General features: G+C 41.8%; 1 protein-coding gene across 1 annotated transcript in view; it reads left to right on the top strand.

Annotated features, from left to right (window-relative positions):
* tpgs2 (tubulin polyglutamylase complex subunit 2) overlaps positions 1–25,884 on the top strand; it is a 39,901-nt gene extending 14,017 nt beyond the window's left edge. The window contains exons 4-7 of the mRNA XM_080214490.1: positions 2,617–2,748; positions 4,994–5,107; positions 23,807–23,970; positions 24,620–25,884. Coding sequence (XP_080070616.1) covers positions 2,617–2,748; positions 4,994–5,107; positions 23,807–23,970; positions 24,620–24,844 — 635 coding nt within the window. The 3' untranslated portion in view covers positions 24,845–25,884. The remainder of the gene's footprint in view (positions 1–2,616; positions 2,749–4,993; positions 5,108–23,806; positions 23,971–24,619) is intronic.
* Positions 25,885–26,138: the final 254 nt, after the last annotated feature.

Genomic DNA, 26,138 nt, shown 5'->3' with positions numbered 1-26,138 from the left:
GGTCTCAGCACCTCCCTCTATGAATAGATCCTAGACTTCCTAACTCACAGGTCACAATCGGTAAGAATGGATAATAGCACCGTCTCCACGATTATCCTCAACACTGTTGACCCACAAGTCTCAGTCCTCAGCTGCTTACTATACTCCTGGTACAATTATGACCGTGTGGCCAAATTCTGTTCCAACTCCATTTTCAAGTTTGCTAATGACACCACTGTAGTGGGTCAAAACTCAAACAATGACAAGGTGGAGTACGGGAAAGAAATAGAGAATCTGGTAAAATTATGCAACGACAACAATCTCTCCCTCAATGTCTATAAAATGAAGGAGATAATCATCGACTCCAGGAAGCATAGAGGAGAACATGCCCCTATCTATATCAACGGTAATGAAATGAAAATGGTTGAGAGCTTCAAGTTTCTAGGTGTCCAGATCACCAACAACCTGTCCTGGTCCCTCCATGCTTATGCGAGAGTATTAATGCTCCAATTCCTGAGGAGGTTAAGGAAATTTGGCATGTCCGCTGTGACTCTCTCTAAATTTTACAGATGCACCATAGAAAACATCCTTTCCGGTTGTATCTCAGCTTGATATGGTTCCTGCTCTGACCAAGACCGCAAGGAACTACAAGGGTTGCGAATGTAGCCCAGTCCATCACGCAAACCAGCCTTCCATCCTAGACTCTGTCTATACTTCCTGTTGCCTCAGAAAAGCAGCCAACATAATCAAGGACCACATGCACCCTAGACATTCTCTCTTCCACCTTCTTCCGTTGGGAAAAAGATACAAAAGCCTTAGGTCACATACCAACTGACTCAAAAACAGTTTTTTTCCTGCTGCCACCAAACTTTTGAATGGACATACCTTGAATTAAGTTGATCTTTCTCTATAGCTATGATTGTAACACTATATTCTGCACCTTCTCCTTTCCTTCTCCCCATGTACTTTATGAGCGATATACTTTCTGTATAGTGTGCAAGAAATGTTCACTGTATCCTAATACGTGACAATAAATCAAATCATCAAAACAGATCCATTCATGTCATTGCTATTAGTTAATTCTTAATGGTGGAAAACAGACTACTGAATGTGTTTACAAAATCACTATGACTAAATTTTAAAGTTAATTTATGGGCTGTGAAATGCTTTGGGATGTTCTGATGTGAAAAGCTACATATAAATCTCTAATAAGCGTTCGAACAGTAGATACCGGAGTTGAGGGGGTTGAGCTATGAGGAGAGGCTGAATAAACTAGGCTTGTACTCGTTAGAGTTTAGAAGAATGAGGGGAGATCTCATTGAGACATATAAGATGATGAATGGGATGGATAGGATAGAGGTGGAGAGACTCTTCCCGCTCAGAAAGGATAGTAGGACTAGGGGGCACAGCCTCAAGATAAAGGGGTGGTGGTTTAAAACGGAGTTGAGGAGGAACTTCTTCACTCAAAGGGTGGTGAATCTCTGGAATTCTCTGCCCGTTGAAGTGGTGGAGGCTACCTCGCGAAATATTTTTAAGACGCGGGTTGATGGGTTTTTGATAAGAGAGGGGATTAAGGGTTATGGGGAGAGGGCGGGAATGTGGAACTGAGCCACGACAGATCAGCCATGATCTTATTGAATGGTGGGGCAGGCTTGAAGGGCTAGATGGCCTACTCCTGCTCCTATTTCTTATGTTCTTATATTTTACTGCAGACACTGCATAGCGTCATAGAGGTTTACAACATGGAAACAGGTCCTTTGGCCCAACATGTCCATGCCACCTTTTTTTTAACCACAAAGCATGGTTCAGATTTTCATATAAGTAAGAGGGAGAAAAATACCATTTGTGGTCTTGATGTTTGATTTTCTTCGAGACCTCATAGTTGTGCAATTTTGTTTAAGAGCAATTTATTATCCTTTCTGAACAATGGTTAAACTGACTTCTACATATCTATTAGCATATCACGATCTTACTTGTAAATCCAAAAAGATGGCTGTTGTACAACATCAGTTAGTATTTTGCTTGATGAAGGACACAATGTAGGAAATAAACAGCAGCCTTAGTTAATCTGATAACACCATAATTTAAAATAAAGTTTGAATGGCTTTGAGTATCAGCAAAACCAAAGATTGAATCACAATTTTCTAACATTTTGTCTGTAAAGAATAATTACTGAAAGGATGCAATAGCCTCATCTCTCTGAGGAGTGCAAGTAATAAGATTATAAAGCTGGTGCAGTACGGTGTTTGAAATCCGTTGTCCAAAAATCAGTCATTTTCAGAATGCACTACGCATCAATTTTAATTGAGTAAAATAGAAGAATTAACTTGCCTGAATAACTCGGCTAAGTGCTGCACTGGTGATGTATGGCACCTGAACAGTTATCCCCTCTACCGCTTGCACGTCACTCTATTCCCATACTCTGAGCAATCCTTGACTCCAGCCAATCTAGTTTGACCCAAACCACCCATGGTTCAAACCGTCTGTCTCAAAGTTTGGCACAGCCTCAGTCCCAAAGTTGCCAATTTTGAGACGCTATACCTACACTGTTATAGGATACGAAGATATATTACACCATGTAATTTATGACCAGAATTACTTTTTATTTCTGACAGTATAATAGTGTTTCTCTCTTAGGCAGTAACTTGCAGTTGGGAACAATGATAATCAACAGCATTTCAACACTTTGTCGACTGGGCACATCTTCCATTTACAACCTGCCTAATGCACCAACTCTGGATGACCTAGAAAATGATACAGATGATGAAGGTACAATTCTGAAAAGTAGTTGTGCAATAAATCAAATGGCGTTTGTTTGAAATTTGAATCTCAAGATTTAAATAGCTGCAGTAAAGAACACTAAAATCTGTTTAGAAACCATTTTGATCCAAAAATAACGAGCCAGTACTATGTTTCCCATGATCTCATGGCTCTAGAGCAGCTACCAAGCCAGTCTAAAGTCACAAGTAAATAAAATAGAACGATAAACATACAATCCTGCTCCCATGCCTACATTTCTGTTCTTGGCCTGATTAACACAAACTGGAAGAACAACATCTCATATTCCGGCCAGACATTTTACAGCTTTCTGGTCTCAACATTGAATTCAACAACTTCAGATGATTTGCTGTACGCCACCTCGGCCCCCTTTTGTTTTCATTCTGTTTCATTTAATTTTTTACTGTTCCCTACCTTTTTTATTTCTTTATGGCCTTTCTTCATTTTTCTTTCCCCTCCCTTCTGTCCCCCCTTTCCTTCCCCCTACTTCATCCCCCTTCCCTTACCTTTTCTCCACCGCTTCCTCTTTTCTACATTCTACTTCTGTACCATTTTGCCCCCCTCCCCACACCAAACATCTTTATCTGTTACAGCTTCTCTGCTGTTTGGCCATTCACACCCTTTATTCTCTTTGTGGACAGCTGTTAGCAGTCTTTGCTCCTGGTTTCTATGACTATGACTCATCTTTCATTCCCTCCCCCCGCAGTATAAATATTTCCCACTTTCTATGCCTTTTAGCTTTGACAAAGGATCATCTGGAATCGAAACGTCAGCTCTTTTCTCTCCTTACAGATGCTGCCAGACCTGCTGAGATTTTCCAGTGTTTTCTTTTTGTATCATCTTTAGAAATAGTCAGAAACATAAATCCAGCGGCTGTTAACATAACATTTAACATAAAAATGAAAAGTGAAGAAGAATGAACAATGGCAGGTTTGAGAGTCGTTATCAGTTACAGAATGCAACTCCATACACACTCTCCCTAGTTGTTGGTAATGCCATTATATAAGAAAGTGATAAATAAGAGGAAACACCAAGAATCATGGCCAAAATTTTCCAACTGTTCATGCTGGCAGGATCTCCCAGTCCCTCCAACAGCGAGCACCCGCTGTGGGTTTCCCAATAGCAGGAGGGGGTGGGGGATGCATCAATAAATGGGAAACCCCTTTGACTGCAGCAGGACCAGAAGATTCCACTGCCAGTCATTGGCAGGTCGCTCCGCCGCTGCGAGGCGCAATGTGGAAAATCCCACTCTATATCTTCCAGGGGGAACAGTTTAATTAGATCAATGTTCAGTCTTTTTCATAGTGGTCAACAAATGATTTGGAATATGGGATAGTGTGGCCTTGTCCCATCATTGTCAGTTCCTTGTCCTGAGCAGTTTTAGAAATTTAAAACTAAAGCTACAAACTCGACAGCTGGCAAATGTGCCATTAATGGAGTATTTCTCTTGCAGGTGACTCTTGAATGTGATTTCTTTCCCTCTGGGAATCTCTGAGCAATCAAAATGAATAAACCAATTTATTTCAAATAGGCTAATGCCTTGATTTAAATTGGTAGACAGTGGAATGTTATGCAAAATATATTAGTCTTTATTTTCTAATATTGCCAGCAGTAATTTTATACATTGTGATAAATCTTACTAGCTTTGTTATAATTCAGTTTCTTGCAGGCTATTCTACAAGAGGTATATGAATGAGAGTAGTCAGTAGAGACCAGTTATAAGAATAGGTCCGAAGTGAGGAAAAAAACTTGAAGACTATTTGACCAAGCGGTGATATTGGCTGATTCACAAGTTGTTCAAGGTCACTTTGTGAGAAATTAGATCAGAGCTTTCTTTCTGGCTCCTTTTGTAAGGATGACATAGTGGCGAGCGCTGCTGCCTCACAGCACCAGGGACCCTGGTTCAATTCCTGGCTCAGGGCATTGTCGGTGTGGAGTCTGCACTTTCTGCCCATTTCTGTGTAGGTTTCCTCTGGATGCTTCGGTTTCCTCCCACAGTCTGAAAGATGTGCTGGTTAGCTGATTTGGCTATGCTAAATTCTCTCTGTGTACCCGAACAGGTGCCAGACTGTGGCGAGAGGGGATTTACACAGTAACTTCATTGCAGTGTTAATGTAAGCCTACTTGTGACTAAAATAAACTTTAATGAAACTGTATTTCATTGGTTATGTGAACTACAATACCAAGAAGATGAAACGTGGTATTTGATTATCTTAATTATTAGCCTTTTTTTAAGGTAAAGAAGAATCTTCGGAGAAGCCCCATTTTAATTCACAGTGTCGAATATTTGAGCTGGACTGTTGCAATGGGAATGGGAAAGTCTGTCTGGTTTACAAAAACGTCCAATCAGGTATTTTTTTAAATCTTAATCTTAAGGATGGTGTTGTAAACAAATATGGTTGCTGCTAAACAAACCTTGCATTAGCAATTAAACACTTAAGTGGGAGACTAGGATCCATCAATAATCCCGCTTTAGTCTCTGAATAAATTTCTCAGCATTAGGGCTCTCTTCTGGATTTTGTTCTTGAATTTGAAGTAGATGCATGCAATAATGATGATATTAAAATCAGTGTCCTTCCCTTTTGGCTGCCATCAGTATCAGCTGTAATGCAGTACCTGAGTCTAAAGGTTGTAGGTTTAAGTCCCACTCCAGAGACTAGCACACAAAATCTAGTCTGACAGTGTAGTGTAATACTGAAGGAGTTCTGCATTATTTGATGTGCTATCTTTGAAATAATATGGTAAACCAAGGTCCCATTTACCCTTCAAGTTGGCATAATGACCCTGTGGCACTATTTCACAGAAGGGCAGGTGTGCTCTCCCCAGTGTCCTAGCCGACATTTACCTCTCAATTAACATCACATCCGGTTATTTTCACATTGCTGCTGTACGATCATGCAAAACTAATTTTTCCCATACAGTGAAAAGTATTGTTTCTTGAGCATGATACAGACAAAGCATACCATTCATAGAGAAGGAAATGAGAGAGTGCAGAACATAGTGTTACAGTCATAGCTAGGGTGTAGAGAAAGATTAACTTAATGCAGCGTGTGTCTATTTAAAAGTCTGACAGCAGCAGGGAAGAAGCTGTTGTGTCGGTTGGTACGCGACCTCAGACTTTTGCATCTTTTTTCCTGAAGGAAGAAGATGGAAGAGAGAATATCCAGGGTGCGTGGGGTCCTTAATTATGCTGGCTGCTTTGTCGAGGCAGCGGGAAGAGTAAATAGAGTCAATGGATGGGAAACTGGTTTGCATGATGCATTGGATTACATTATGTGGATGTGCCGGCGTTGGACTGGGGTAAACACAGTAAAAAGTCTGACAACACCAGGTTTAAGTCCAACCGATTTATTTGATAGTACACTCACTAGTTTTCGGGTTAGCCGAATCTTTAAGATTACCTCGAGATCATTCATTTACTTCAAGATCTTACTTCAACTCATTTTTCTATTTATCCAAGTATTTTCACAGTTAGCTGCATCATCTATTATTTTTGTGATTTATCTGGTTTGTACACCATCTCCTGTTTGAACATTTTCCATTAGTTGCGCAATGTCTTATCTGTCAATTTTTCTTTGCAATTTACCTGGTCATATTTTCTACCTATCTTACTGAAAATGGTTCATTTTATGTCAAATGTTTGTACCTTTGACTATCATGGACGCTTCTCACAAGCTTCCTATCCTTATTGTTAGGACTAGATCCAGCATTGCCCTTTCTATTAATCAAAATATACCGATCTAGTAACTGATCCTGGACAGCCATTTCCCTTCTTTGCCATTTACATTATGATCCTAGTTCATTATCAGAGCAATCAAAGTTACTCATTGTGACCCTGCATTTTCCTCTACATAGTCTGTATTTTCTTCAGTCACCTTTCAACTAACTGGTATCTCTCCACTTGTGCTCCCACCCTCATATTTGTGTCTGTAATCCACTAAACTAACTCACCACAAAACTTTGTGCATTAATACGCACGGAACTCAAACTTGTCTGTCGGTTTGACTATTTTTCGCATCTTTCGCATTCTAATCAGTAATTTGTAAACTGTCTGTGCTTTATATGCTCTGTCTGAGGCCAGAACTCTCCATTCACCTGACGAAGGGGCTAACCCAAAAGCTAGTGAGTGTACTATCAAATAAATCGGTTGGACTTAAACCTGGTGTTGTCAGACTTTTTACTGGGTTACATTCACAACGTTTTGTCGTTTCTTGCAGTCTTCAGCAGAGCTGGAGCCATACCAAGCTGTGATACAACCAGAAAAAATGGTTTCTATGGTGCATCTGTAAAAGTTGTAAAAAATATAACTGACTATACTTCAAAACTACATTGACTGCAAACTGCTTTGTCATGGCCTGTGATCATGAACGATGATGTATATTTGCAAGTTTTCTTGTTTTTAATAAGACCATGAAAATGGTCAGTTTGGAGCTCAATGAAAATATTGGGCCCGATTTTACCATCAAGTTGCGTGCGTTTTTGGGTGCGAAAACTTGGTAAAGCTGGGTGTGAGGTAAGTAGCGCGATCCGCTCCCGTCTCTGTGCCGATTTCCCCCTTTACCAAGGTCTGAAAATGGCCGTGATTGGGACTGTGCCCAATCATGCATTCATGCATTTAAATTGACTTAATGGGCTACATGCCCAACCTGACTCGAACTTCCCCCCTTCACCATTCATTCACCCATCCAGAATTGGCACGAAGCAGACACGTTCCACAAGTTAGATTTGGGCGCTCCAGTTAGTGAGGAGGTAAGTGCCGAGCGTCCAACAGCTCTTTGCTTGAGATCAGAGAAGGGGTGGGGGTGAGGGGCGACAGCTCTCTGCTTGAGATCGGTGGAGAGGTCTGCTGCCACTCTGCTGAGATCAATGTGGCGGGAGGGACCTGCAATCGGTCTGTGTGGCAGAGGGGGTGGAGGATAAGACAGTCAGTAATATTGGGGGGTGAGGAGGCATTACCCAGCCTGGGAGTGATGTGACAGGGGAGCCGCATTTATCTTTTTTTTGTGCATGCGCAGTTGGAGGCACCAATTGGAGCTGCTGGATTTTGGGTGTGTTAAGCCCTGCCCATAGACTTCTGCAGCATGATTTGGAATTGCTGATACTATTTTCAGGCAGAATGTGAATGGGAGTGCCTGAGAACAGGTCTGAAATTCAGATCTGAAACACTCCCAGTTTCAAGTCCACCAGCACTTAGAATCAAAATAGTAAAATAGGGACCATTTTCATTTTTCCTGGTGCAGAAGATCATAATTTACCCTCAATGGGACTGACTGGGCCAGTGAACACTTTATTTTACTGCATGTTGTCTTCCTATAATCATAGCTATTTAACATAGGAGCTGTTTAAATATGTGCATTTGAAGCATTGTTTGAGATGGTGATAGGCTAATTAATTGATTATTCATGAAGGCCCTGACTTCTCAACCTTGCCCATCGCCTGAGGTGTGGTGACCCTCAGGTGACCAGTCAGCGCTCTCCCTCAAAGGGGAAAGCAGCTTATGGTTATCTGGAACTGTGGTGACTTTACCTTGATCATCTTGGGGAGAGTGATCATTGTATGGTGGAGTTTCTGGTGCAGATGGAAGAGGAGAAAGTGGGTTCCCGGACATGCGTCCTTTGTTTGAACAGAGGGGAGTACGGTAGGATGAGAGAAGAATTGGCGAATGTTGACTGGGGGAGCGCATTGGAAGGTAGGTCTGCCGAGGAGCAGTGGAGGATCTTTAAGGAGATCTTTCTTGGTGCTCAGCAGAAATTTATTCCGATGGTTAAAAAGGACTGTAGGAGGAGAGGTAATAAGCCGTGGATAACGAAGGAGGTGAAGGAAAGTGTTAATTTAAAAGCGGAGGCATTTAGAGTAGCTAAGAGTAGTGGGCGAGAAGAGGATTGGGAGAGGTTTAAATGTCAACAAAGATTGACAAAGAAGTTGATAAAGAAGGGTAGGAGAAACTGTGAAGCTGGGCTAGCGCTTAATATAAAAAAAAAGCAAGAGTTTTTATAAATATATAAAAAGGAAGAGGCTGGCTAGGGTGAACGTTGGACCCTTAGAGGATGAAAGGGGGGACTTAGTGGTAGGGGATGGGGAAATGGCTGAAGTCTTGAATAACTTTTTTGTTTCGGTCTTCGCAGAGGAGGACGTGAATAATTTGCCGGGTGTTAGCGATGGAAAGGTGATAGGACGGGAGGGTCTCAATGACATTATTGTTACTAGAGAGGTGGTGCTCGACAGACTGGAGGTACTGATTGTGGACAAGTCCCCAGGACCGGATGGAATGCGTCCGAGGGTTCTGAAAGAAATGGCGGAGGTGATAGTGGATGCCTTGGTGGCTATTTTCCAAACGTCGCTGGATTCTGAGGAAGTGCCGGAAGATTGGAAAATGGCTAATGTTACGCCGTTGTTTAAGAAGGGTGGCAGGCAAAAGGCAGGGAATTATAGGCCGGTTAGTTTAATGTCTGTTGTAGGTAAAATGTTAGAATCCGTCATCAAGGAGGAAATAGCGAGGCATCTTGAGGGGAATTGCTTGATAGAGCAGACGCAGCACGGTTTCGTTAAGGGGAAGTCGTGTCTGACGAATTTATTGGAGTTCCATGAGGATGTGTCTAGGGCGGTGGATAGAGGAGAGCCGGTGGATGTGGTCTTTCTTGATTTTCAGAAGGCGTTTGACAAGGTACCTCACAAGAGGTTATTGCAGAAGGTAAGGGGGCATGGAGTTGGGGGTAGGGTGTTAGCGTGGATAGAGGATTGGTTGTCAAATAGGAGGCAGAGAGTGGGGGTTAATGGGTGCTATTCGGATTGGCGGTTGGTGACTAGTGGAGTGCCCCAGGGGTCGGTGCTGGGGCCTCAGCTATTTACCATTTATATAGATGATCTGGAGGAGGGAACCGAGTGTATGGTGTCGAAATTTGCTGATGACACCGAGATTGGGGAACGGCAAATTGCGCGGAGGGTGTGGAGAGTCTGCAGAAGGATCTAGATAGGCTGGGCGAATGGGCCAGGAACTGGCAAATGGAATTTAATGTTGGCAAATGTGAGGTTGTCCACTTTGGTAGGAATAATAGTAGGAAGGACTATTACTTACGTGGCGAAAAACTGCAGCAGGCGACGGTGCAGAGGGACCTCGGGGTCCTTGTGCATGAGTCGCAAAAACCCAGCCTGCAGGTGCAGCAGGTGGTCAGGAAGGCGAATGGGATGCTGGCCTTCATAGCGAGTGGCATTGAATATAAAAGTAGGGAGGTCTTGCTGCAGCTGTATAGGGCATTGGTGAGGCCGCAGCTGGAGTACTGTGTGCGGTTTTGGTCGCCGCACTTACGCAAGGATATTTTGGCCTTGGAGGGAGTGCAGAGGAGGTTTACTAGGCTGATACCGGAGTTGAGGGGGTTGAGCTATGAGGAGAGGCTGAATAAACTAGGCTTGTACTCGTTAGAGTTTAGAAGAATGAGGGGAGATTTCATTGAGACATATAAGATGATGAATGGGATGGATAGGATAGAGGTGGAGAGACTCTTCCCGCTCAGAAAGGACAGTAGGACTAGGGGGCACAGCCTCAAGATAAAGGGGGGGTGGTTTAGAACGGAGTTGAGGAGGAACTTCTTCACTCAAAGGGTGGTGAATCTCTGGAATTCTCTGCCCGTTGAGGTGGTGGAGGCTGCCTCGCTAAATATTTTTAAGACGCGGGTTGATGGGCTTTTGATAAGCGAGGGGATTAAGGGTTATGGGGAGAGGGCGGGAATGTGGAACTGAGCCACGACAGTTCAGCCATGATCTTATTGAATGGCGGGGCAGGCTCGAAGGGCTAGATAGCCTACTCCTGCTCCTATTTCTTATGTTCTTATGATTAAACAAGTGCTGTGGTTAACTGTTCTGTGGCTACTTTTTCTTGTTCTTGGATTATAGCATTGATTAAGATCTTAATCTTAATATCACGAATGACTAACTTGTTTTAAACAACAGTACTTGAAAGAATGCTGGTTTCAAATTTGGATGAGGGCAACCTGGAGGTACAGTTGGCTTAAAATTATGCTTGTAGAATTGAAACGTTATTTTGGTTAAACAAGGGTACGTTTGTTTAACCAAGTGTGGAATATCTTGGATGACCATGCATGCAGGATATATTTTCAATGGCTGGTGTTTAAATTCAACTTTTCTGAGCTGGAGTAGCAACAGTTGTGCTCAGTTACATGTGCAATGGAGAAGGGTTCCTGGAAAGCATTTCCGAGGGTAGTCACCCCAAAGTCCAAGATAGTAAGGAAGGGATGATGAAGAGGAGGAGGTGACAGTGAAAAATAGTCAAACCGACAGACAGGTTTGAGTTCCGTGCGTATTAATGCACAAAGTTTTATGGTGAGTTAGTTTAGTGGATTACAGACACAAATATGAGGGTGGGAGCACAAGTGGAGAGATACCAGTTAGTTGAAAGGTGACTGAAGAAAATACAGACTATGTAGAGGAAAATGCAGGGTCACAATGAATAACTTTAATTGCTCTGATAATGAATTAGGATCATAATGTAAATGGCAAAGAAGGGAAATGGCTGTCCAGGATCAGTTACGAGATCAGTATATTTTGATTAATAGAAAGGGCAATGCTGGACCTAGTCCTAACAATAAGGATAGGAAGCTTGTGAGAAGTATCCATGATAGTCAAAGGTACAGACATTTGACATAAAATAAACCATTTTCAGTAAGTTAGGTAGAAAGGTACCTCACAAGAGGTTATTGCAGAAGGTCAGGGGACATGGAGTTGGGGGTAGGGTGTTAGCGTGGATAGAGGATTGGTTGTCAAATAGGAGGCAGAGAGTGGGGGTCAATGGGTGCTATTCGGATTGGCGGTTGGTGACTAGTGGGGTGCCCCAGGGGTCGGTGCTGGGGCCTCAGCTATTTACCATTTATATAGATGATCTGGAGGAGGGAACCGAGTGCAGGGTGTCGAAATTTGCTGATGACACCAAGATTGGGGGAAAGGCAAATTGTGCGGAGGGTGTGGAGAGTCTGCAGAAGGATCTAGATAGGCTGGGCGAATGGGCCAGGAAATGGCAAATGGAATTTAATGTTGGCAAGTGTGAGGTGGTCCACTTTGGTAGGAAGAATGGTAGGAAGGACTATTACTTACGTGGCGAAAAACTGCAGCAGGCGACGGTGCAGAGGGACCTCGGGGTCCTTGTGCATGAGTCGCAAAAACCCAGCTTGCAGGTGCAGCAGGTGGTCAGCAAGGCGAATGGGATGCTGGCCTTCATAGCGAGGGGGATTGAATATAAAAGTAGGGAGGTCTTGCTGCAGCTGTATAGGGCATTGGTGAGGCCGCAGCTGGAGTACTGTGTGCAGTTTTGGGCGCCGCACCTGCGCAAGGATATTTTGGCCCTGGAGGGAGTGCAGAGGAGGTTTACTAGGCTGATACCGGAGTTGAGGGGGTTGAGCTATGAGGAGAGGCTGAATAAACTAGGCTTGTACTCGTTAGAGTTTAGAAGAATGAGGGGAGATCTCATTGAGACGTATAAGATGATGAATGGGATGGATAGGATAGAGGTGGAGAGACTCTTCCCGCTCAAAAAAGACAGTAGGACTAGGGGGCACAGCCTCAAGATAAAGGGGAGGCGGTTTAGAACGGAGTTGAGGAGGAACTTCTTCACTCAAAGGGTGGTGAATCTCTGGAATTCTCTGCCCGTTGAAGTGGTGGAGGCTGCCTCGCTAAATATTTTTAAGAAGCGGGTTGATGGGTTCTTGATAAGAGAGGGGATTAAGGGTTATGGGGAGAGGGCGGGAAAGTGGAACTGAGCCACAACAGATCAGCCATGATCTTATTGAATGGCGGGGCAGGCTCGAAGGGCTAGATGGCCTACTCCTGCTCCTATTTCTTATGTTCTTATGTTCTTAAAATATGACCAGGTAAATTGCAAAGAAAAATTGACAGATAAGACATTGCGCAACTAATGGAAAATGTTCAAACAGGAGATGGTGTACAAACCAGATAAATCACAAAAATAATAGATGATGCAGCTAACTGTGAAAATACTTGGATAAATAGAAAACTGAGTTGAAGTAAGATCTCGAAGTAAATGAATGATCTCGAGGTAATCTTAAAGATGTGCAGATTTAGTGGATTGGCCATTACCCCTTAGTGTTGGGGGATTAACAGGACAAACATATGGGGTTACGAGGATAGGGCCTGGGTGGGATTGTTGATGGTGCAGGTTCAATGGGCTGAATGGCCTCCTTCTGCACTGTAGGGATTCTATGATAGCGGTAATCTTGTGTATGTTGTGCACTTCTGAAAAGCCCTTTTATCAACACTTTCTGTGAAGTTTGTGTTAAAATTTCCACATTTGTTAAAGCACTAAAGTGATGCAAGAGGAATTCTAATGTTCATGGTATGATGTAACTCTTGATAAATCAATATTTTTTATTTCCCTTCAGAGTACACATCCATCTTTGGTAGGAAGGATTATTATTTACGTGACGAAAAACTGCAGCAGGCGATGGTGCAGAGGGACCTCGGGGTCCTTGTGCACGAGTCGCAAAAACCCAGCTTGCAGGTGCAGCAGGTGGTCAGGAAGGCAAATGGGATGCTGGCCTTCATAGCAAGGGGGATTGAATATAAAAGTAGGGAGGTCTTGCTGCGGCTGTATAGGGCATTGGTGAGGCCGCTGCTGGAGTACTGTGTGCAGTTTTGGGCGCCGCACTTACGCAAGGATATTTTGGCCTTGGAGGGAGTGCAGAGGAGGTTTACTAGGCTGATACCGGAGTTGAGGGGGTTGAGCTATGAGGAGAGGCTGAATAAACTAGGCTTGTACTTGTTAGAGTTTAGAAGAATGAGGGGAGATCTCATTGAGACATGTAAGATGATGAATGGGATGGATAGGATAGAGGTGGAGAGACTCTTCCCGCTCAGAAAGGACAGTAGGACTAGGGGGCACAGCCTCAAGATAAAGGGGGGGTGGTTTAGAACGGAGTTGAGGAAGAACTTCTTCACACAAAGGGTGGTGAATCTCTGGAATTCTCTGCCTGTTGAAGTGGTGGAGGCTACCTCGCTAAATATTTTTAAGACATGGGTTGATGGGTTTTTGATAAGAGAGGGGATTAAGGGTTATGGGGAGAGGGAGGGAAAGTGGAACTGAGCCACGACAGATCAGCCATGATCTTATTGAATGGCGGGGCAGGCTCGAAGGGCTAGATGGCCTACTCCTGCTCCTATTTCTTATGTTCTTATGTATCTTTATAGTATGCACAATTCCACTTGCCCAGTTCACACCCATTCCCATTCAAGCACCATTAATAATTAACACACACTTCAGATAGATTTTTCTGCTCATTCCCATCCAGACCAGGGAAGGACTATGGCTGTTGTCTTCTTGAACTTTAGTAAAGCATTTGACAAGGTCCCTCATGGAAAGCTGGTGCAAAAGGAGAACTCTGATGTTATTATTGGAAATATTAGATTTCAAAAAGAAGATACAAAAGCTAGCATAAGGGCACATTTTCTGAATGCTCGTAGCATTCGAAACAAGGTAAATGAGCTGATAGCACAAATCATTGTGAAAGAGTATGATTTGGTGGCCATTACAGAGACGTGGTTGCAGGATGGTCACAATTGGGAGTTGAATATCCAGGGGTATCAAACTCTTTGGAGGGACCGACAGGAAGGTTAAGGCAGGTGGTGTAGCTCTGATATTTAAGGATGATATCAGGGCGGTAGTGAGAGATGATATAGGTTCTATGGAAAAAAAGATTGAATCCATTTGGGTGGAAATTAGAAATAGTAAGGAGAAAAAGTCACTGATAGGTGTAGTCTATAGGCCACCAAATAATGACATCATGGTGGGGTGAGAAATAAACAAAGAACCAAGATTGGTGGCGTGGTGGATGAGGTGGAGGGCTCTTGCAGGCTGCAAAGAGACATTGATAGGATGCAGAGCTGGGCAGAAAAGTGGCAGATGGAGTTTAACCCTGGTAAGTTTGAGGTGATTCATTTTGGTAAAACAAACTTGTATGCGGATTACAGGGTCAACGGCAAGGTTCTGAGGAATGTGGAGGAACAGAGAGATCTTGGGGTTCATATCCACACATCTCTGAAAGTTGCCACTCAAGTGGATAGAGCCATGAAGAAGGCTTATAGTGTGTTAGCGTTTATTTACAGGAAGTTTGAGTTTAAGAGCTGTGGGGTTATGCTGCAACAATACTGGATCTTGGTGAGACCACATTTGGAATATTGTGTGCAGTTCTGGGCGCCTCACTATAGGAAGGATGTGGAAGTATTGAGAGAGTGCAGAGGAGATTTACCAGAATGCTGCCTGGTTTGGAAAGTAGATCTTATGAGGAAAGGTTGAGGGAGCTGGGGCTTTTCTCTTTAGAAGAGGATGAGAGCCAACTTAATAGAGGTTCATAAGATGATGAGGGGGGTAGATACAGTGGACGTGCAGAGACTATTTCCTCAGGTGGATGTAGCTGTTACTAGGGGGCATAACTTTAAGGTTCATGGTGCGAGATATAGGAGGGATGTCCGAGGTAGGTTCTTTACTCAGAGAGTGGCTGGGGCGTGGAATGCACTTCCTGCTGTGGTAGTGGAGTCAGACACTTTAGGAACTTTCAAGTGGTTATTGGATAGGCGCATGGAGCACACCAGAATGATAGGGAGTGGGATAGCTTGATCTTGGGTTTGGACGTATCTCGGCACAACATCGAGGGCCGAAGGGCCTGTACTGTACTGTATTTTTCTATGTTTCTATGTAAATAACTGATGCATGTAAAAGATTCAGCAGTTATCATAGGGGATTTTAATCTGTCAAGGCAGCCTTGAGGAGGAGTTCACACAATGTATCTGCGATAGCTTGCTTGAACAGTATGTAATGAAACTGACAAGGGAGCAAGCTATCCTAGATCTGGTCCTGTGTAATGAGACGGGAGATCTTGCAGTTAGGGATCCTCTTGGAAGAAGCAATCACAGTATGGCTGAATTTAAAATACGGATGGAGCGTGAGAAGGTAAAATACAATATCAATATCTTGTGCTTAAACAAAGGATAGATCAGCCATGATCTTATTGAATGGCAGGGCAGGCTCGAAGGGTTAGATGGCCTACTCCTGCTTCTATTTCTTATGTTCTTATGTTCTAAAGGAGACTATGAAGGAATGAGGGAGGAGTTGGCTAAAGTAGACTGGGAGCAAAAATTTTATGGCGGGACAACTGAGGAACAGTGGAGGATTTTCAAAGCAATCTTTCACAGTGCTCAGCAAAGCATATGCCAGTGATGAGGAAGGACTATAGAAAAAGAAATAATCAGCCATGGATATTTAAGGAAATAAAGGCGGGTATCAAATTAAAAAAAAATGTTTACAAAGTGGCAAAGATTAATGTGGGAACGTAGAGGATTGGGAATTCTTTAAAGATCAGCAGAAAGCCACGAGAAAAGCTGTAAAGAAAGGTAAGATGGATTATGAGAGTAAACTAGCTCAGAATATGAAAACAGATAGCAAAAGTTTCTACAAATATATAAAACGAAAAAGAATGGCGAAAGTAAACATTGGTCCTTTAGAGGATGAGAAGGAGGATGTAATAACTGGAAATGAGAAAATGGCTGAGGCATTGAACAGGTATTTTGTGTCGGTCTTCACAGCGGAAGACACAAATAACATGCCAAAAATTGATGACAGCAAGGCTATGGCAGGTGAGAACCTAGAAACTATCATTATCATGAAAAAGGTAGTGTTGGGCAAGTTAATGGGGCTAAAGGTAGGCAAGTCTCCTGATGGAATGCATCCCAGGGTACTAAAAGAGATGGTGGGAGAAATACAAATGCACCAGTGGTAATTTGCCAAAATTCACTGGACTCTGGGGTGGTTCCCGCAGATTGGAAATCAGCAAATGTGACGCCACTATTTAAAAAAGGAGGAAGACAAAAGGCAGGTAACTTTAGGCTGGTTAGCTTAACTTCTGTAGCAGGGAAAATGCTTGAATCTATCATGAAGGAAGAAATAGCGAGACATCTGGATATGAACTGTCACATTGGTAAGACGCAACATAGGTTAATGAAGGGCAGGTCATGTTTGACTAATTTGGTGGAATTCTTTAAGAACATTTCATGTGCAGTGGACAATGGGAAACCTGTGGATGTGGTGTATCTGGACTTCCAGAAGGCATTTGACAAAGTGCCGCACCAAAGACTGCTGCATAAGATAAAGGTGCACAGTGTTACGGGTAATGTATTAGCATGGATAGAGGATTGGTTAAATGGGTGTTTTTCTGGTTGGCAATAGTGACTAGTGGTGTGCCTCAGGGATCAGTGTTGGGACCACAATTGTTTATAATTTACATAGATGATTTAGAGTTGGGGACCAAGTGTAGTGTGTCAAAGTTCGCAGATGACACTAAGATGGGTGGAAGAGCAAAGTGTGCAGAGGACGCTGAAAGTCCGCAAAGGGATATAGATAATCTATATGGGTGGCAAGGGTCTGGCAGATGGAGTACAATGTTGGTAAATATGAGAACATCCATTTTGGTAGGAATAACAGCAAAATGGACTATTATTTAAGTGGTGAAAATTGCAGCATGCTGCTATGCAAAGGGACCTGGGTGTCCTTGTGCGGGAATCTCAAGAAGTTGGTTTGTAGGTGCAGTAGGTAATTAAGAAGACAAATAGAGTTTTGTCCTTCGTTGCTAGAGGGATGGAATTTAAAAACAGCAAAGTTATGTTGCTATAAGGTGCTGGTGAGGCTACACCTTGAGTACTGTGTACAGTTTTGGTCTCTTTACTTGTGAAAGGATATACTGGCACCGGAGCGGGTGCCGAGGAGATTCACTGGGTTGATTCCGGAGTTGAGAGGGTTGGCTTATGAGGAGAGACTGCGTAGACAGGGTCTATACTCATTGGAATTCAGAAGAATGAGGTGAAATCTTATAGGAACATTTAAGATTATGAAGGAAGTAGGTAAGGTAGAAACAGCGAAGTTGTTTCCACTGGTGGGTGAAACTAGAACTGGGGGGCATAGCCTCAAAATAAGGAGAAGCAGATTTAGGACTGAGTTGAAGAGGAACTTCTTCACACATAGTTTGTGAATCTGTGGAATTCCCTGCTCAGTGAAACAGTTGAGGCTACCTCATTGAATGTTTTTAAGGCAAGGATAGATAAATTTTTGAACTGTAAAGGAATTAAGGTTATAGTAAGCGGGTGGGTACGTAGAACTGAATCCATAAAAAGATCAGCCATGATCTTACTGAATGTCAGCGCAGGCATGAGGGGTCAGAGGGCCTACTCCTGCTCCTAGCTCTTATGTTCTTAAAAGGTTAACTAACTAGATGGATTCAAAACTGGCTTGTCCAAAAGACAAGAGGATAGTGGTAGAAGGGTGTTTTTCTGAATGGAGGTCTGTAACTTATGGTGTTCCGCAGAGATCCATGCTGGGACCTCTGTTGTTTGTAATATATATAAATGACTTGGAAGAAAATGTAGCTGGTCTGATTAACAAGTTTGCAGATGATACTAAGATTTGTGGAGTTGTGGATAGTGATGAAGATCGTCAGAGAATACAGCAGGATATTGATAGACTGGAAAATTGGACAGAGAAATGACAGATGGCATTTAATCCGGACAAATGCAAGGTGATGCATTTTGGTAGATCCAGTGCTATATTTGAGAGCTATAAAATCAATGGCAGAACCGTCAGGAGCATAAACACAGAGATCTGGGAGTACAGTCCACAGAATCATTAAAAGTGACAGCACAAGTGGAGAAGGTGGTGAAGAAAATATATGGCATGCTTTCAGATGGAGCATCAAGTATAAAAGTTGGCAAATTATGTTACAGTTGTACAAAAAGTTGGTTAGGTCACATTTGGAATACTGTGTCCAATTCTGATCACCGCACTACCAGAAGGACATGGAGGCTTTGGTGAGAGTACAGAAAAGATTTACCAGGATGTTGCCTGGTATGGAGGGTATTAGCTATGAGGAGAGATTGAATAAACTGGAATTGTTCTCCCTGGAAAGATGGGGGCTGAGGGGTGACCTGATAGAAGTTTATAAAATGATGAAAGGTATAGATACAGTGAACAGTTGAAAGCTTTTTCCCTGGGTAGAAATGACAATTACAAGGGGTCACAAGTTCAAGGTAAGGGGGGAAAGGTTCAGTGGAGATGTGCGGGGGGGAGTTTTTACACGGGGGATGGTGGAGGCTTGGAATACACTGCCAAGTGAGGTCGTTGAGGCAGTTACATTAGTCACATTTAAAACTTATCTTGATAGACATGTGCACAAATGGGGAGTAGAGGGATATGCCCCCGTGATCGGCGCAGGCTTGGAGGGCCGAAGGGCTTTTCGTGTGCTGAACTGTTCTTTGTTCAACTGAAGCTTATGTTGACATGGAGCACAATGTACGGAACAAGGTAAACGAGCTCATTGTGCACATCAAAACTGGCCGGTACAATGTTGTGGGCATCACAGAGACATGGCTGCAAGGGGATCAGGGCTGGGATCTAAATATCCAAGAATATGTGTCCTATCGGAAGGCAAATGGGCAAAGAGGGTGGGGTTGCATTGTTAGTAAGGAATGCAGTTATATCGATAGCAAGAAGTGATGTAGGATCAGAAGGCATGGAATCTCTGTGGGTAGAGTTGAAGAATCGCAAAGGTAAAAAGACCCTGATGGGAATTATATACAGGCCCCTAGCAGTAGTCAGGCTATGGGGCAGTAAATAAATCAGGAGATAGAAAAGGCATATAAAAAAGGCAATATTACAATAATCATGGGGGTCTTCAATATGCACGTGGACTGGGAAAATCAGGTAGGTAGTGGATCCCAAGAAAAGGAATTTATGGGATATCTAAAAGATGGTTTTTTTGGAGCAGCTTGTGACAGAGCCAACTAGGGAACAGGTAATTCTGGATTTGATGATGTGTAAGAGGCAGTCTTGATTAGGGAACTTAAGGTGAAGGAACCCTTATGTAGCAGTGACCACACTGTGATAGAATTTACCCTTAGTTTGAGGGGGAGAAGCTGGAATCAGATATAATGGTATTACAATTAAATAAAGGTAACTGCAGAGACATGAGGGAGATGCTGGTCAAGTTGATTAGAAAGGGAACAGCATTGGCAGGAGTTTTTGGGGGTTATTCAGGCTGCACAACAGAAATTCATCTCAAGGAGGAGGAAACCTGCTAAGAGGAGGACGAGGCATCCATGGCTGATGAGGGAAGCCAAGGACAGCATTAAAAGCAAAAGAAAAAGCATACAAAGTGGCAAAGATTAGTGGGAAATCAGATGATTTGGAAGCCTTTAAAAGCGAGCAGAGGATAACGAAAAAAGCAATAAGGGGGGAGAAGATGAAATGTGACTGTAAACTAGCTAATAATATAAAAGAAGATAGGAAGAGCTTTTTTCAATGTATGAAAGGTAAGAGAACGGCAAAAATAGACATTGGACTACTGGAAAATGAGGCTGGAGAAGTAATAATAGGAAACAAAGAAATGGCAGAGGAACTGGATAGTTACTTCAGAGTGGAAGAGACCAGTGGAATGCCAGAGTTCCAGGAGAGTCAGGGCCACAGGTGAGTGTAGTGGCCTTTACTAAGGAGAGGGTTCTGGGGAAACTGAAAGGTCTGAAGGTGGATAAATCACCTGGACCGGATGGACTACACCCCAGGGTTCTAAAAGAGATAGCTGAAGAAATTGTGGAGGCATTGATGGTGATCTTTCAGGAATCACTGGAGGCAGGGAGGGTACCAGAAGGGGACTGGAAAGTAGCTAATGTAACACCGCTGTTTAAGAAGGGAGGGAGCAACAGATGGGAAATTATAGGTTGGTTAGCCTGACTTTGGTCATTGGCAAGATTTTAGAGTCCATTAAGAGTACTTGGAAGTGCGTGAGAAAATAGGACTGAGTCAGCATAGCATCACCAATGAGAGGTCATGCCTGACAAATTTGTTAGAGTTCTTTGAGGAGGTAACAAGGAAGTTAGATTTAGGAGAACCAGTGGACGAGATTTATTTAAATTTCCAGAAGGCCGTTGATAAGGTGCCACATTAGGAGACTGTTAAATAAGTTAAGAGACCATGGTGTTAAGTGTAAGATCGTGGCATGGATAGAAGATTGGCTCTCTGGCAGAAGGCAGAGAGTGGGGATAAAGAGGCCTTTTTCAGGATGGCAGCCAGTGTCTAGTGGTGTGCCTCGGGGGTCGGTGCTGGGACCACAGCTTTTCACAATATACATTAATGATTTGGAAGAAGGAACTGAAGGCACTGTTGTTAAGTTTGTAGATGATACAAAGATATGTAGACAGCCAGGTAGTACAGAGGAAGCAGGAGGACTTGGACAGGCTAGGAGAGTGGGCAAAGAAGTGGCAGATGGAACACAACGTGGAAAAATGGGAGGAGGAATGGAGACATAGAATATTTTCTAAATGGGGAAATGCATAGAAAATCGGAACACAAGGGGACTTGGGACTCCTTGTTCAAGATTCTCTTATGTTTAACATGCAGGTTCAGTCAGCAGTTAGGAGTGTAAATGCAATGTTAGCATTCATGTTGAGCAGGTTAGAATACAAGAGGTTCTTTAAGGCTCTGGTCAGACCCCATTTGGAGTATTGTGAACCATTTTGGGCCCTATGTCTAAGGAAGGATGAGCTGGCCTTGGAAAGAGTCCAGAGAAGATTCCAAAAATGATCCCTGGAATGCAGAGTTTGTCGTATGAGGAACAGTTGAGGACTCTGGGTCTGTCCTCATTGGAGTTTATAAGGATATGGGGGGATCTTATTGAAACTTGCAGGATACTGCAAGGCCTGGATAGACTGGACGTGGAGTGGATGTTTCCACTAGTAGGAAAAATTAGAACCAGAGGGCACAAGTTAGGCTAAAGGGACGATCCTTTAAAGCAGAGATGAGGAGGAATTTCATCAACCAGAGAGTGGTAAATCTGTGGAACTCTTTGTCGCAGAAGGCTGTGGAGGCCAGGTCATTGAGTGTCTTTAAGACAGATTGATAGGTTCTTGATTAATAAAGGAATCAGAGGTTGTGGGAAAAAGGCAGGAGAATGGAGATGAGGAAAAATGTCAGGCGTGATTGAATAGCGGAGCAGACTCAATAGGCCAAGTGGCCTAATTCTGCTCCTATGGTCTTATGGTCTTGTATTTCTTGTAGAAGAGTATTAGCTTCAAAATTACAATTGAAAGAAAAATAACAGCCAAATAATTATTGTTTCAGTGTTCAATATTAATAGTTGTAGTCACAACTCCCAGAATAATTTATCTATCAATGTTTTATCATTTTCTTGAAGTATTATGATATTCCACTCACATCTAATATGTTTGTTAGTACAGGCACACCGCAACATTCTGTTCGTCTGATAAATTAAATAAAGTCAGTTGATAAAATTATTTTGAAGATACTGCTATACCCACCAGATGTAAATCAGTCATAATTTTATTGTAGGGCCAGCCTTCAATACACATTGAATGCCAACAAAATTCCTTTGCAGTTATTGAGGCAATAATTGATCAAGTAGTGAAATTAGCTGGTAGGCTATGGTTATGCATGGTAGATATAGATTAAAGTGAATTGCTGTCTCTGATGAAAAATTAATTCTCTTTGGTGTATTGATGTTTAATTACTCAAATGATTAACTTTACTAATTTTTGCTTTGTCAGTTTTACACTATAATTACCCAGACCTCCAACAAATTGAAAGGCTATGTCTGTATATTTAGTTTACATATGTACCAACATTAAAATAATTGACTCATGGATATTTATTGATGCCTCAAGATTTTTGTGCAAAGTGTCACAACCAGCAATGTCATAAATGTTTGGATAGAAACTTGAAAAGGTCTTGCATTTAAATGGCATTTTAATCAAATCTTTGAAATGTCTCAAACAGCTTCAAAACTAATGAGTTCCTTTTAAAATACAGGTGCCATAATGTAGGCAAATCTATAGTCAGAGCATAGAACTACTCATATTCAACCACTCTATAAACTGTGTTTATGATAGCAGCAATAGCTAAAGTCAAGAAAATTTTTCTGATTAATAAAACATTGAAAACGTGAAACACTGCAGGAAGTGAATTTGATCTGGTCATTATTACTAATAAGGGCCAATTTTCATATCAAAATTTAATAATCCACCAATAATTTCTCCAGATATTTTCAGGGTTCCTGGTAAAATCTAAACATGTAGCTGTGAGCAACTAAGGTAATGGTAATATTTTTTTAAAAGCTAAAATGCAATCTGCCTTCCTAATTGCTTGCTCCGCATACATGCTTGCTTTGTGTTCCTTGTTACAGTACATCCAAGTATCTCTCAACATGAACACTGATGTGGAGATGCCGACGTTGGACTAGGATGGGCACAGTTAGAAGTCTGTCAACACCAGGTTAAAGTGCAACAGGTCTATTTGGAATCATGAGCTTTCAGAGCGCTGCTCCTTTGATGAAGGAGCAGTGCTTCAAAAGCTTGTGATTCAAAATAAACCTGTTGGATTTTAACCAGGTGTTGTGAGACTTCCTAATATGAACATAAGTTTCATGTCTTTTAACATTCTGTATTTCTATTCTTAGCAACAAAGTTAATAACCTTGCATTTCTCCACTTTACATTCCATCTGCTGTTTACAAAAAAAAGGGGGTGGCACAGTGGTCAGCACTGCTGTCTCACAGAGCCAAGGACCAAGGTTCAATTCCAGTCTCAGGTCATTGTGTGGAATCTGCACATTCTCCCTGTGCTTGCATGGGTTTCCTCTCAGTGCTGTCGTTTCCCCCGCACTCCAAAGGTGTGCGGGTTAGATTGATTGGACATGGTAAATTGCCCCTTTGTATCAGGGTAAATACATGGTGCGACAGGGATAGAGCCTGGGTGGGATTGTGGTCAATGCAGACTTCATGGGCCAAATCTTTTTGCACTGTAAGAATTCTATGGAACTGCAAATTTAACATTTTGGGAAATCTTAGCATTTACTGCTGTTCAAGTTTTATATTTTCAAGTTTCACATTTAAATTGATCACTACTTTAAACTATACAGTATTAAATAGCTTTTAAAAATTGCCCTTCTGGTCCATTATGCATTCTTTTTTCCTCCACAGGAGTTGTGTCTTCTAATGCTGAAATCTGGTTCTTGGACAGAGCACTTTACTGGCATTTTCTATCAGACACGTTCACAGCCTATTATCGACTTATGCTCGTTCACCTGGGATTACCCCAGTGGCAATATGCATTAACAAAATATGGTATTAGTCCTCAAGCTAAGGTAGGAAGTACAGTTTGTTTTCAATATTCTGTAATGTTAGGAAACATTTCTCCAAGTAAATTAAGAGGGCAGATCAGCAAAACTTTAACTCTCAGTGGAACAGTGATGTAATTAAGCTGCTCTCATGATTTTAAAAAGAGATGTTCTAATCTTCATGAGAAGATTTGAAAGTCTTGAAAGCACAATTGTTAGTGTCACATGTAATTTGTTTCCCTGTCAAGAATCAACACTTTTTCAATAATTTTCTTTGGTAACACTTTTGTCACAAAAGAAGACATCTTTATATTAATTGGCATCCAAATACCCTGAACACAAACAAAAAAAAACTCACCTCAGAATGAATGATTGCAGTAACTCGATGTGCTATAGAATGCAGCACTGCTTTGCACTTGAACTTCTCTGGAATTCTGGTGCACTGCTGCAACAGCTTGCCAGAAATTCTCAAACTGGGTCAATCATTCTGATTTGTCAGCTTGAAAATATTGTGCCATTTGTGCAATCATGGCTGTGAATAATAGAACAAGTGTTAGTGTCTTACAGATATTTTGACTCAGCTTTCCAATTAAAAACAAATTCCTTATTCGTCTGTGATGTTTTGTGACAAGTCAAGTTTTTTTTTAATTTCATGAAATGTTCTCTTTATTTTCAGCAATGGTTTAATATGTATAAACCTGCCTGCACTACCAGTATTATAGCAGATGATGATACGACTTTCATTAACAAACTGGATCCTATTCAAGTTTTTAAGAACAAAAACAAGCTTCAGAATGCAAAGAAAAAGGCTTGTGCGCAACTACCCGGACCTCAGAAGAGTCAGACAAGCCTGGTCACTAGCAAGAATGCATCGCAAATTGGAAGTACAACAAAAAAATGATGCCTTAACCTTTCATGTCAATATCCAGGGAGCAACTGCACTATAGTTTTACCTCTGGGTATTGTTGGCTGAACAGCTATGTCACAGCAGGTCAGATCAGGTCACGTCAAGTGAAGATGAAGAATACACTGTCTGGCTGTTTGCAAACAAAGAAACGGCAGGGCTTGAATGTTAATAATGTATATCATGATGTAAATGCATGATTTACAAACTCTGCTGGAAATTATAGAAAATTCTGTGTCATGATGAAGTAACTTATTGGAACTGTTTCAATGTATGCAGTTACTGAGTCCACAGTTCCTTTTACTAAGTTTTGTTCTAAGTTTACACCAGTTTGAAGCCTAAATGAAGTGTGTTATGTAAATAGTACCTGTGCAATTATGCATTTCTTTGTCACCCTCCTTAGTAAGATTTCATTTGTTTTTGAAGTACACACGTCATTATCTTACACAAAAATAAGACCTACGCTAATCAGTACGAGAAGAATACTGATGGCATCCAGAATTAATGAAACTACTAGAATTCCATCAATAGTCTTGTACCAAACTATTTGTTGCAGTTTGAATCATCCCAGCAGTTCTGTGTATGTCTATTTTTATAAGAAAAAGCTGATATTGCGCAAACAGCCAAAGCAGTTTTTGTGACAACACAGAGCCTTGAAGCCTCCAAAGAACAATCTCTTTAGTTGTACACAGGTTTATCTTTTAATTGGACAAATCATAACATTGTGTGTTCATAGGACCTTAACCACTGAAGAATATCTAACTTAACTTATTTATAATTAATATTCATTGGAAAGAGAAGCTGATCAGTTAGATTGTGGCTATAGAGTTTCTCTTTGCTCCATTTGTTAGCTCATAATTGAATCCAACATGCCAAAACAAAGCTTGTCTTTTTAACAACGAAATATCTTTTTCAGCTGTGTGTCAGAAGATGATCTAGTCAAACTCATAAACATGTCTTGTGTAGTTAAGCACCCACCAACTATCTGAAATGGATTTTAATGGTTGTGGAAGTTCCCTATATAATTTCAGAATTAATTTTTTTTTAATTCAGTTTGGAGCTGGTTCCTGACCAGTCTTGTATTTATTTGTGTGTCTGTTGATTAAAGTTAATTCCTATACTGATCCTACCATTCTTAATTAACCATTTGAAACTATGGTAAGATTGCTGAGACTGATGTCAATACCTGCCTTCAGAAAACTGCAACCTGCACAATTGTTTTCCATTTTCTTGCAATTGGCAAGAAATTTTCAGGTCCATATTTGTGTCCATTTATGTCAATACTGCAAAA

This window comes from Carcharhinus amblyrhynchos, chromosome 1 (assembly GCF_965287045.1).
Source record: "Carcharhinus amblyrhynchos chromosome 1, sCarAmb.v2.hapA, whole genome shotgun sequence".
In the NCBI taxonomy this organism is placed as follows: domain Eukaryota; kingdom Metazoa; phylum Chordata; class Chondrichthyes; order Carcharhiniformes; family Carcharhinidae; genus Carcharhinus; species Carcharhinus amblyrhynchos.
This window is presented reverse-complemented; position numbering and strand designations above follow the sequence as displayed.